The sequence below is a fragment of the Idiotropiscis lumnitzeri genome, chromosome 11 (assembly GCF_059441095.1).
Source record: "Idiotropiscis lumnitzeri isolate Australia: NSW breed Sydney's pygmy pipehorse chromosome 11, RoL_Ilum_1.0, whole genome shotgun sequence".
Lineage (NCBI taxonomy): Eukaryota > Metazoa > Chordata > Actinopteri > Syngnathiformes > Syngnathidae > Idiotropiscis > Idiotropiscis lumnitzeri.
Genome location: NC_142401.1, coordinates 3,487,320 through 3,500,315, shown reverse-complemented (window position 1 = coordinate 3,500,315; position 12,996 = coordinate 3,487,320). Strand labels below are relative to the sequence as shown.

At 42.7% G+C, this 12,996-nt stretch overlaps 1 protein-coding gene across 2 annotated transcripts in view; it reads left to right on the top strand.

Moving 5' to 3' along the window:
- arhgap46a (Rho GTPase activating protein 46a) overlaps window positions 1-12,996 on the top strand; it is a 29,621-nt gene that overhangs the window by 4,368 nt on the left and 12,257 nt on the right. For both annotated transcript variants that reach the window (XM_088309709.1, XM_088309710.1), the window contains exon 2: window positions 7,161-7,637. In XM_088309709.1, coding sequence (XP_088165835.1) covers window positions 7,161-7,637 — 477 coding nt within the window. The remainder of the gene's footprint in view (window positions 1-7,160; window positions 7,638-12,996) is intronic.

Below are 12,996 nucleotides of genomic sequence, written 5' to 3'. Positions count from 1 at the left end.
CACCATTTTCAATCCAAACAAGACCACAGACTCAAATGTTGGTGGCCCAGATAGGAAGAGAAGCTTCATGCTTGGGGGTTGTTTATGCGGGGTCATTTTTAACTAGAAACATAATCTATAAACTGTCATTGGGTGGCAAGTGTTGGGTTTTGGAAAAAAAACAAATAAAAAAAAAACGGGTGATCGGAAAATGTGTGTACCGAAACGAAAATGTAAGCAATTCTGTATTGCAACAATTGTTAAATAACGAACAATTCAACCGCCAGTGCGACAAACAGCAGGCAATTAATGTGGCACTGGCTGGCTTTAAAAAAAAAAAAAAAATGATTGCGATTTTCCTTTTCATAGTCTGATATCGATTCATAAATCCAGATATCCTTACTTTTAATAACGTCTTTTTTCCCGCCATAAATTTACATGTCTTCACGTGAGATCTTGTCACTATGCGAATTTAGCGTCTCAAAACAAAATGGCCGACACAGCGAAGTCAGCGCCAACGAGCATGAAGGCAGATGGATTTATTATTTTGATCAGGTCATGTTTAATAAAAGGTAAATGGTTAATTTAACAGCTTTGGCTTCAATTCTCAACGTAAATATTCATATTTTTTACTAATACACCTACTAATTACTAATTTTCGCATTAGTCAGTAATGTTGTAATAACCACTATTTGCCCTAGAGAAGATCTGTTGGTAAATGTTAACGACTCCGAGCTAGTTGCTTTTCTTTTCGAGCCGGTGAATCATTTGAAAACGGACCGCAAGTTTCCATTTGTAAAGGTCGAGCATATTTCACTTGAACCCAAACCCGACCGTCCAGTTCTTTCCGTTTTAGGCGTGTGGGCTGACTCACACCTGCCAATCGTGCCGGTCTCAGGTAATACCAGATGCTTTGAAAAATGTATTTCAGTTAAGTCACGCGTGAGTGCGGGATTATTTTTGCGTGGCTTTGCATCATCCGTCTGTAAGACAACTGTTGGACTCAAGACTATTCAGGTATTTAACAGTCACACTTGACGCGACTTTCCTGTCTATACATTTACAAAAAAAAAAAAAAGAGTTCCACAATTTTCTTATTAGCGTTGTTTTCTATTTGGTGTTCTGCACTAAAAAGTGGAATTGACACTGGTAACTGCTGAGTGCTGGAAAGATGTCACATTGTTTCCTGACTGTTATTTAATTCCCTGCTAACATTTTCGATGCTCTTTTTAGTACGGCGTTGACATCCAATCATAATATCTTCTATATGTGTACAATGTTTTGGGGGGGATAATATTTAATCAAATCGTATATCTGACATCACAATATGTAATAAATGTATAATAAGCTCATATATATGAATAGAGATTTTAAATGCTTTTTTTTGTCTTTTTTTTTAGTCAGGTAATTTCAAAAGTCAATCCAAACCCATTGCCATTTAGAAAAAAAAACATTTTGGCGACATAATTGATTTCCTTGTGGCAAATGTGCCTTCATGGTTTGAACAATTGATTATTCGTTGCCGCCGTCATAATGTCATTGTGTCATGTCGCTGGCACGTGGCTTGCGTAGCTTGAAAATAGTGGAAAAAGTCAACGTGAAATTTGAGACACGTTGCAGAGAATTATGTCATCTCTCACAAGTTTTTATTACTTTATTATGGACTCTTCGGGCCTGGCGGGGTCACCTTGTAATTATATACAACTCACACGCCGAGCCATTACTCTGCGTGCTGAGCTTGAGTGACCTTTGAACCTGGCGATACAGCAGGAATTGGAGGTGTTCTACAGAAGGGACAAAGAATTTGCATTTGACAGGTGCAGTACTTTTTTTTTTTTTTCTGTTATCTGAACCATGTGCACCCTCCCCTCTCTGTCTTTCGCTGTTCTGGGTGCCTGAATGCCGAGCAGGGTTTGCTCGACCTTTAGTACACGTACAAAAAAGAAGCCGCGCACACGCACCATTCAGCCTTCCCTTAAAAAGGGAATTTTATTTGATTGGCTGCTTCATTGAAAGGAAACAAATGCAACTACTTGTCCTTTTCAACAAAGCTACTGGACCTGTTGCCAGGCGCACAGTTGCCACTTGTATCCGTTAGTTTGTTGTACAATATTTAGATAAGCGAGCTGCCATGCGTTCACATTCATTAGACTTTGTCCGAGGATGGCAAACAACATTTACACCAGGGAAAAGGTCAGCTTACTCTGTAAGAGCACCTTTTGATTCTTCACCGCTTCTCGAACGCCATCGTTCCATTTGGCAACCTGGCGCGGGTAAACACGTTCTATTTGAAGTTATTTATTTCAGGATCTATCGCTAAGCAGAAAGGACGTTCTTGCGTCTCGAAAGAGGAAAATCAGGTTCGGAAATAGATCAGGCGGGTTGGACTTTGGAACCCGTTGATGCGCTTTGGCGAACGGGCAGCTAAGGTTTCTTACATGAATGGCGAGCTCTGTGTGAGAACTCCACCGCGAGAGGCGGTCCGAGAATAGTGTGTTGTTGGAGAGGTTAAGGGTCACCAAACGGAACGGCGAAATAGTAATTGGACTTTTAACTGGTGGGCTGGTTTATGTCTCGGGCCTCACCTCAACACCGGCATGCGACAAGCTCAGTCGTTTGGCTTTTCATATTTCCAGGCAATTTCCAGCATTCTTCCTCTTAATCGGGCGAAAAGGAAACATTGTGGAATTTAAGTAGGAAAGAAGAAATGACAAAAGTATCGTCCAGATACTCCGTAATGTAAGGAGTTCATCCAAAAGACTTTTTTTTTTTTTAATGATCTATAATGTCCTTCTTAATTAGATCTGGGTATTACTTCATATTTCCAAAATGGATTTGATACTCAAGAAAAAAAATTTGAGTTAAAAAAATAATAAAAAACAAGAAAAGAAAAAAAAAGCAAGCTACGAAAATAAAACTAACTTTACTCAACACAGTCAGCACTTTTACTCACTCATCACCGTGACAACTGATGATCGTCTCCAACTGTGAAATCTTCGCTGCTGAGACTCTTGAGAATCTTTTCTTTTCTGCTCATCACTCCGATTCAATTCTGCAACGTGCAATGACGCGAGGCTTGACGTTGGCTCGTTCCAAGCGAATGTATTGTCCTGTCTGTCGTCCGTGTTTGCTTTCGGACAAGTGCCGGTTACATTTTCGTTTTTGGCATTGGTGTAGAACAATGGGGCAGATTCCATGAGCAATATGCTGTTGTTTCCTTTACACTGTCGGGGGGGACATGCTCTCATTTCTAGTTATTTTCGGAGCTGACTATCAGTTCCGGATGATAGATTTATTTCTCCTCTACAAGGACAATTCTGACCTATTAGACTTGGAAAGAGCAAGGTGGTTAAGAATCGACGTCTCCATGCTGGTTTTTATTTTTTTTTCCCCCCCCCCCCCCGTTTGTGCCTGCCGGACCCCAAGGCCGGCTTCTTTGTGCATTTGTCGAGCTATATTTTTAGTGCCGATCAAGTAAGTGAGCGCAGTCTGCACAAGCTTCTCCTTGACCGAGAAAGACAAAAGGCCCTGTGTACTCCACAAGTGCAAACTCCGCAACGGAGGCTGCATTTCTTACATTTTACAAATTGTTTCTCAACTTTTTCAATCATTCCGTTGAGTCGAGCAGATTTTGATATTTTCTTGAGTCGGGTCAAACTTGGTCCATACTTTAAAAAAAAAACAAAATACTTTTTAATATAAATAGTGATTAAGAAGTTGTGTCATTTCGCTGTCAGCAGACAAATGTGTGCGATGAAGTTCCATTTTCGATCAATCGCAAACATTTGAGTCTGAGATGGGCTGCGCTGGTGCGGAGACCGCATTCCAAACCATTTATGAACATTTTCAGGATAAGGCTGCCTGACACGGTACGTTGGATTTCTGCACTCTCGGCTTGCATGCGTTTTTTTTTTTTTTTTTTTTTTTTTTTTTTCCCCCATCCGAAATGATTCATTTTCGTGGTGGCACGAAAGCTTCTCATCAAGAATAAATAAAAGAATGAATGATGAGTTTTGCTCTGCTCAGCCTTTTTTTTTTTTTTTTGGGACATTCGGAACAATTAGATTTTAATTGCATATTTACTCGTCATTGCGCAACGCCAATGAGTTGACTTGTTTGACACAATCCACGCTAATGTCGAGTAGGTTGTTGTTGTTGTTTCGGGATTTTCTGGACCTGAACCGGACTGCCTTCCTGCATTTCTGGTCGTGTCGACAAAGCCGCAGCAGGTTTGACGCTGTGCTCCAAAATGCCGTTTATTTTTCTAGAGGGAACAGTCCTTATGCAACCGCAACACCACGTGTGAGGGAAACGGTCAGCCATGACCTCGATCGTTGACCCTAAAAGTCTGGCTTCCTGTTGGCTGTTTGGGACGGTCGGGGATGTTGAATTCTCGGCCGTTTCCTCACTGTCGTCGCAGCGAGGAATTTTAAGACGCGACAGAAGACGCAGAATGGAGCGCTAGGGGGGAACGATTTATCGTTTTGGGACCGATCTCAGACGACGCGATTTCCAGATCGTTTTTTTTTTTTTTTTTATGAATAATTTTTGCCTTATGCTCACAGGGTCACACTAACCAGCGCTGTATCGATTAAAAAAAAAAGTTAATAATAAATAAATAAATAAATAATAATCATAATAATAAGATAACATTCATAATTATAAAAAAATAATAATCATGAAAAATGCTAAAAAAAAAAAAGGAAGAAAATGTATTGTAATCCTTGCATGTTAGCGCTTCTTTTGGGAAGGCCGGATCAGGATGAAGTTTGTCACGTGTGCGGGGGGGGGGGGGTATTGACTTTTTGGCCTCTGCTTTTCAATGCCTCATTATTCACAAAGCTTCCTGTCCAAGTGTTGCACTTCTTGTCAGGCTTTCGTGCAGTTTACACAAGATCATTTGAAATGATGACGGCTATAAGAAGGCGTCATTCTCCAACCTACAAGTTCATAACTTCTGCGGCCCGGCAACCATTTGGGAAGGGTGGAGTTTAATTTAATTTATTTATTGTTGGGGGAGATGATTGGGTGCTTACCATGTTGTGCAGAGCGAGCTTCATACGTGGTCTGTTTTAGTTTTTTTTTGTTTTTAAACTCATTTTGCTAGCTTGTGTTCAATATTAGCGTAATGCGACCAAGACAATTAGCATCAAGAGTGCCACGTAACAGTAAAATAAAATATTTTTCAGTCTCAAATTATACTTTTTTTTTTTTCTTTCATCTGTGCGGCCCGGTCCAAAGTGGTCTCTGGTCCGCACATTTTTGTTTTCCTAATAAAACGAGTAACAGCTCCAATGGACAGTATTAACATCAAAAATATATTTTCAATTTTTTATAATCTGTCACTTTACACTGCAGTCAGCCTCATTGGCAGATTATTTATTTATTTAAATCCACATTTAGAAGACTCCTTCAGTCAGATAAAAGCATATCCGATAGCTTGCATTTTTATTTAAATTCCTCTTCACGGTACCATATCTGAATTAAAAAAAACTGCCTGGAAAATGTCGATCTTTGTGGACACGGTGTTTTCCCAAATTCCAGGGTTGAAAAGGCGAGCGTTTAAGAAGAACCGCGTGCACAGAAGGTCAGCCTTGCCTTCTTGTTGTGTGGGTTTGCACCAGATGGCCTCCCTGCGGAGCGAACACGGCGTGAGGGACACTCCTACATCCTCTCTTACGTTCGTTGGCAACACAAAAAGACGGATTGTCATTTGTTTACTTGGTTAACGGGTACAGCAAAGTCACTCCCGTGAAAATATAGAAACGGCATTTGCTTCCACACCGAGCCGCTGGCACACACACGATTGGCACCGTGCACGTCTTGTGTCCATTTGCGTGACCGGCGTGCACACAAGCGTGCGCGGAAGAGACAGCAGAGGGGGACGAATTGTCCAATTCTTCGAACGTTCTTGCGTACGTTCTTAGGGAAGAAATTCACAAGACTTGTACTTTCCGTTCCTCATATTGACAATGTGAGGAAGAGAGAAAGAAAAACATGGCCAAGGTTTGAGGTCACTTTCGACTAAAAAAAAAGGGCAAAAATAAGTTCTGTGTAATTACTGCAAAAGCAAAGCTGGGGGAGCTCGGAGAGAAAACGACCACACAGAAATTTGAAATAAATAAAAAAAAAAAAAAGGCACATTTGGGCGATTGGAATAATCGATTGATAAAAGTTTCTTAGTCATTCACACAAGAATCTTAGTGTTTTGATTTTATTTAATTTTTTGGGGGGGAGAACAAAATAGTCTTAATAATACCCTCAGACATTCCGTCCATTAAACACTCGGTCAGGGAGACTCTTTGATGCCATGCAACTAAATCAAAAGAAGCTGTAACAAAACACTGCAAATACTAACTACTCTTTTAAAAAAAAAATCATGTAATAAAAGGTATTATTTTGTGTTGGTCTCTGCAATACTTATTGCGGATCTCTGAGTTGTTTCAAAAAATGTTCAAAATGTAGTTTGATGGTCTGACTTGGCTTTTGTGTGCCCTGCGTACTCTTCTCGAAATTGCGTGGTCTATTTTGCGTATTTTAACTTTTAGTCCTCGCTCCTGTTTCATTTTTGTTGTGTACGTCTATTCCGCTGAGTTGGCTGTTTTTTTTACTCTGTGGTTGTAGCGAGGCGCAGTGCTTTTTGTGTTCGTGGCACTCGGCCGCGCGTGTTTGTCTTTGTGCCCCGTTGACTCGATGCCTGGTGGCTCGCTGGCTGCGTGTCCACCTGTCACCTTATTTGAGATAAACACACGAGCGCCGTCGCTGCGCCGTTGCCGAGCACCTGCCAAACAATTTACGTCATTTGAAGCATCCACACGTGAAGGTTGCGCTTACACTTATTTATTTGTTTTATCTGCCTTCAAGGACTTCAACTGCTTCCGCCATTTTGTTTTGATGCGCAACATGACGTTACGTGTGAAGTCATGTCAATTCATTTGGAAAATATGTTGTTAAAAATGTCCATATATGGTGTTATGAATCAATATTGGGTTATGAAAAGGAAAATCAATGTTGATTTTTTTTTTGTTGTAATTTTATTATTATTATTATTAACCCAACCATAAATTCTAGCCCTTTTGGGGTGACTTTTTTTTTTTTTCCACACTTATCAACTCTTGTAAGCTAACTATTCCCCCAGCTAAATATCATTTTTTTTTCCCATCATGTTTGTTTTCATCCAGCTCTGATTGGGTGGAGATCCTGGAGCCCCGCTCCCGTGAGCGCATGTACGTGAACTTGACCACCGGCGAATGCGGCTGGGATCCTCCTCTCGGCGCTCCCGTTCGCCAGGCAGATGGCAACCAGTGGTGGGAGCTCTTTGACCCCCAAAGTGGCCGCTTCTACTACTACAACTCTACGGGGCGCCGCACGGTCTGGCATCGACCGCAAGGAGCAGATATCGTGCCCCTCTCCCAGCTTCAAGCCATGAAGCGCTGCCGGGAGGCCAAGCGGGCGGGAGCGGCTGTGGAGCGGCCCCAGCACGGCACCACCGGGAGCATCAGCAGCGTGGGGAGCCAGGGCCTTTGCAACTCCCTGCCTGAGCAAGATGGAGACGATCCTGACGCCAGTGAAGTGGCGTCCAACCCAGAGCTGGACCCCGTTGCGGATGTCAGATCACAGGCAGACGGATGCAGCAACGAACACAAAGAAACATCGAGGTAAGCCCGGATAATACTGCAGGAAGCCAAGCGGGAATTGCGGTTTATCGTTCGCGGGTCACGTTACCCCGGGAAATTGTGACGTAATTGCTTTCAAATGTTTCTGAAATGAAAAGTCAAAGCATTATTTTGACTTTATCTCGCCCTTCCATATGTTCCACGCTTTCTTTTCCACCGCCTTTGAACTAAATTCATCTCTTCCAACAAATGGCTTCCAAATGCTGAGCTTGCTCAATTCCGCAGCGTTCGCCCCTCTTTGCTCGCTTCCTTGATGCCGAACGGCCCCAAACGGCAAGTCGTTCAAAGATCCCATCGTATGCTTGACGTCGCGGCCTCGTCTAAACCGCCACTACCCCCCTCCCGCCCCTTTTTAGATTCCGAGCATGCCACTTGTGTTTCGTCTGGCGCACGGCCACCGCAACTATCTTTGTGTCCTTCTGTGTGCTGACCGGCGCTCTGAGCCCCTCTGCTTCGCTGCTATTTTATTTTCCTAAAACAAATCGAGGCTCCGGGCCATCAAAGACTGTAAAGGCTTCTTAAGTGTGAGCGCCCGTGCGGTTACATGAGAGAGAGAGCGAGCGAGCGAGCGGGTTGCCTGTGATTAATAACAAGCCAAGCCGCTACATTCCAGCTGCATACAAACAAGTAACCGTGCGGAATTTTCAAAGGCTGTGCCTTGATGACTTCGTCTCTGTGGCCTTATCATTTGAAATTATCGTAGGAACTAATTGCTTAGTCATGCCTTTCAGAATGAAAGCGCTGCATGGCGGGCCTTGTTTTGTATCTTGCAGCGTGTGTGAAGTGGTGACAGACCGATTATCGGCCGGGTCGATATTTGGCATTTTACCCGATTATCAGCATCGGCCTTTCAAGGCTGATAAATTAAAAGCTGGTTTATTTTGGCTCGCTGCAGCCCACTTCTCTCTCTCTCTCTCTCTCTCTGTGGTGTGCTGGTGGCCCTGCCTGCAGAAGCAGATTGCTCCGCCCACTGCAACATCTGATTGGTTCCTTGTGCAGTGGCTAGCAGCCAATCAGCAGTAAGCTGCTTGTTTGCTTTTCCACCTCAGGTCACACGCACGACAGGAGGCAACAAACTTTGCCAGAATTTGAATAATGTCGGTCTACTACAACTCACAACAAATAGAAAACAATTTGGCGAGGTCAACTCGAAAGAGACGTTTGACATTGAGCTGAGCCTGCGAGCTCCGTGCACTTTTTGTTCGACGAAGAGTGTTTTGCCCACCAATGACGTATTTTGCCGTCTGGTCGCCTCAACACGCTCCGCAGTCAACATATCTTCGGAACCGTGTCAAAATTCGCACAAAATGTCACAGCTCAAAGCAAGAAAATTGAAATCGGATCAATATAATGTTGTCATTGTGGGTCCCGTTTTCTCTGATGTAGCCGTAAAACGCTTATCATTTTTCTTTATTGCCGAGATCTCAGTTGAGATTGAAAAACAAAGCAGTTTGCAGTTGTCTGCGCAGTTTGGACATGCTGCTTGTTCCACGACCAGTTTCCTTTTGTTGTTCCCGATCGTAACATCTGCTCAGAATAGATAAGCCCTTTTCATATGTTTCCAAACGGCACGCCAGTTTGTTCTTCGGAGGAACATTCGGTGTCTCTCCTTCTCTTTTTCTATTTGCCGTCAAGCATGCGAGGGGACGTGATCTGTTACTCATTGGCGACGGTTTATCACGTCTTGGGGGATTTCGGGGGCTACTTTGAGCCTGTGGAGCTCGTCAGTTGAAGCGATGTGGTTTACGCCGGTAAACATGTCCGTCACGTGTGGTTAGCGGCGCAGGAAAGGCGCAAAGTGAGCTCGTCCCCTCATGTCGGATTACAAAGTGTTGGACGTGATCGAGTTGGAAAACATCTGCAAGTGCGTGTGTGGGGGTGCGCGTGTGTGTTTGGGGGGGGCTTCACGCCACAGACCTTGAAGCTTTCGGAGAGCCGCATGAGCTGACTCACGGCATTTGGTTTAAGACGGCCTACGTGGTTCACGTGTGGGTCATGCTACTCTTTTGTCTGACGGGCAAGTCATGAGTGGAGAATGAAGCTTCTCGACCAAGAACAAAGCCGCCCGTTCCAATGTTGGGGTCAGCTGAAAGTTTTCTCGTTAGCCGGAAGACGTGGAATGTTGAAAGATGGAAATAAAATGTACTTGAATTTGAATCAGGAAATCGTTGGGACGTTCAACATGACTCCACGAGAAATATTGGATTTCTTTTACAATTTTTGAAACCGATTCACACTCTTGATTTTTACCAGGCGTATGTGTCAGAGCGAAAAGGTGTAAAAAAAAAACAAACAAAACAAAACTCGCCACTCTCCCTGTGCTTGTGATTGTCCGGCAATGAGTCACAAAGACGAATCAGCAAGTGACTCGTTTGGGAAACAAGATGGACTTTGATAAGTTCTTAATGACTCACATTTTGTCAACATGTACAGTTTACAGAGCGAGCGTGTGTGTGTGTGTGTGTGTGTGGTGCTTTTCATCCGTCGACACTCTAAGGGCATTACCACGGGAGTTTTATACGAAATACTTGTTTTATCTCTCAGCTTCTGGTTTGGCTGCTTTTTCCACATTCTCGTGAGTTAGTCTATAATAAAAAAAATAAGTTTTTCTTTTGTGACAAAGTTCAGTTTAACCTAACGACCCCCCCAAAAAATAATTTTTTTATGGGGTTAAAGAAAGAAAAAAGCGCCAGGAAATGTGGCGTCCTGTCATTTTATTTATTAAAATCCCCTTTTTCTATTTTCGGCTTCCTCTGCCATCGAGACTTTGTGGAACAATTTTTGAATGTAATCCGATCTGCCGTATCGGAAATCCACTTTGAAATAGCTGAGGTGGGTCTGCTGATTTTTTTTATTTTTTTATTTTTTTTTTGCATCCTCCTCGACCCTTCGATACGATCCCATGGCCCAGCTTGCCACTCATCTCGGCTGGCGCAGTCGAAGACGTGCACAGCTGGTAGACATTTTGGCTCAAATGGAGGTGTGTCACTTCAGCTGCTCGGCGACAGGTGCTTCTCTGGAGATTTTTCCGTGCAGGAAAAAGCTGCCTCCAAAATGTTACATGTTATAAAAGCGTTCCTTTTTTTCTTTTTTCTTTTCCACTTTCTTTCATGCACTTCGATATCCTTGATCCCATTGGCCACGACGCCGAGGCGTTCGCGAGTAGAAGAAGCTTGGCCTCTAAAAATTAATTTCCTCCTTCTTTTTAGCCAGTGTTAATAATAACTCCTGTTTTTCGAGACACTATTCCCAGCGTGGATATTTAAAGGTCCCCTTTTATCAGTATTGGGTTTGCAAGATAAAACAGAAATATTCAAAACTATTCAATATGTAAATATGCTTTGTGCTAAATATGTTTCTGTTCTCTTCAATTAGATGTAAAAAAAAGAAATACATCTTTGCTCTGGTTGGTCAGTTCTTTGGCGCTGTTAATATAAAGTGGACAGAACATTTCACCTTTCTGGGGACATGTCCCACGTAACTCAGGTCAAAGTCTCATTTTGACATTTTTTGACAGGTTAGATAAAATAGGATTATGATGGAAGACATCATTGACGTCTTTGGCCGTCAATGGCAGTAAATGAGTAAAGATAAAACGCCGTTGTGCAACATCACCGTCCAAGGCTACGCGTTGACTATCGCCTCCTGTGGCAAGGAGGGGTACTACTTCCCATATGCACAGTCGTCGTTGGCTTTTGCGGCGTGTTCTTCGGTCCTTTTCCGTTGTGACGCGCCGACTTCGATGGTGTGGCGAGGCCTTCAGACACCAGAGCTGCTGAGTCTAATTTACGTTTGCTGACCATTAAGTTGATTTGCTGCCTCTGAAGCCAATCAGATTACCATGCCGGTTTTCCAAAGGGCCTCTAACTTCATTTCATGCTACATTTCTGTGAGATGAAGCGCTCACATGCTCGCGGACGGCTCTGAATGAAGGTCTTTGACTGCGCTGATGCGGCATAGCGACAATTTTATTTATTTTTTGCTTGAGATGATTAAAAAAATGAAACAAAATGTGTGAAATCATTTTTCTTAGCTTGTGTCCTGAATTACCAACAACATTGTTAAGTCTCAACTCATTCGAGCATTTTGGACCATCTTGGAAGGTTCAGCTTCAGTCCTCTCTCCCCCCCCCCACCCCTCACCCTCGGAGTGGTTGTCATTCACAGAGGCGTCTCCGTGACGATGGCACAGCCGTGCATTGTGTGAGACTCCCCACACAGCCACAGAGTCCACTTGAAAGCGCTCTGTGGAATGCCAGCCTTCTCACTCATTCCCTTGCTGCACTCTCCCACGACTAATCCCCACCCCTTCTCATTTACGCATACCCCGAACGTCCTCTTCACTCTCGGGTCTCCCTCACCCGCACATTTGGCTCCAATTACCCGCTGGTTGCTTTTTCTCACAATTTGTTTTTATTTGTTTTTTGTATCGGCTTTTTTTATTTGACACTAAACTTGAATGTGTGTTCTTGATTCATGGTTGTGATTGAATATGCCAAACAGACTTCCTGTTGGGAGTTATTTATTGGCCGCCATGTAACTGATGAACATCAAACTAAACTATGCTGATATCCAGCAATGCATTTGAAAAAAAAACATTTTTCGCTTTATTTTTGCTAATTATGTAATTATGACTGAATAGGGCCCACACAGAACACTTATTTTTGTATGTACATTTTTTTTTAACTCATTTAGTGCCATTGACGGATAAATACGTCAAAGATCTTTTTTTTTTTTTTTTTTTTTTTTTACTTAATTGCTTGGCAATTTCGGAGTCTCCAGTTTTTTACTGCCTCGTTGATCTCATCCCAGAAAGTCGTTAGAATGTTTTCCAGCAGCTACCATTGTCAGTGTATTCTGTATGCACAACAACATCCAGTCGTCTTTTCAAAGCATGTCCATTATAATTTGCTGACCGACAGATTGTTTATGTTGTTTTGTTTGCCGATGCGGCTTGACGTTGGTACGTGTTTCATGCGCCTCAGATAAGTCAGCAAACATTACTATAAGCAGGACTTTTTCAAACAGGTTGTTTTATTACTCATCATAACCATGAATCAATACTTAAAGTCTTTTTCTCCATAAATTTACATTCACGTATCACGCGAGATCTTGTCACTACGCAAAAGTAGCGTAACAAAACAAAATGGCAGAAGCAGTGAAGTCAGCGCCGACACGCGTGAAGGAAGATGTATTTGTTTTCATCAGGTTAAATAAAATGTAACCCCATTGACTTCAATACTTAATGTGGATTTTAATATTTTTTACTTTTGCACCAAGTTACAAGTCAAATTGCTACTCTCATGAAATTCTTGATTGAATCAAAAAATCAATCAAAGTGA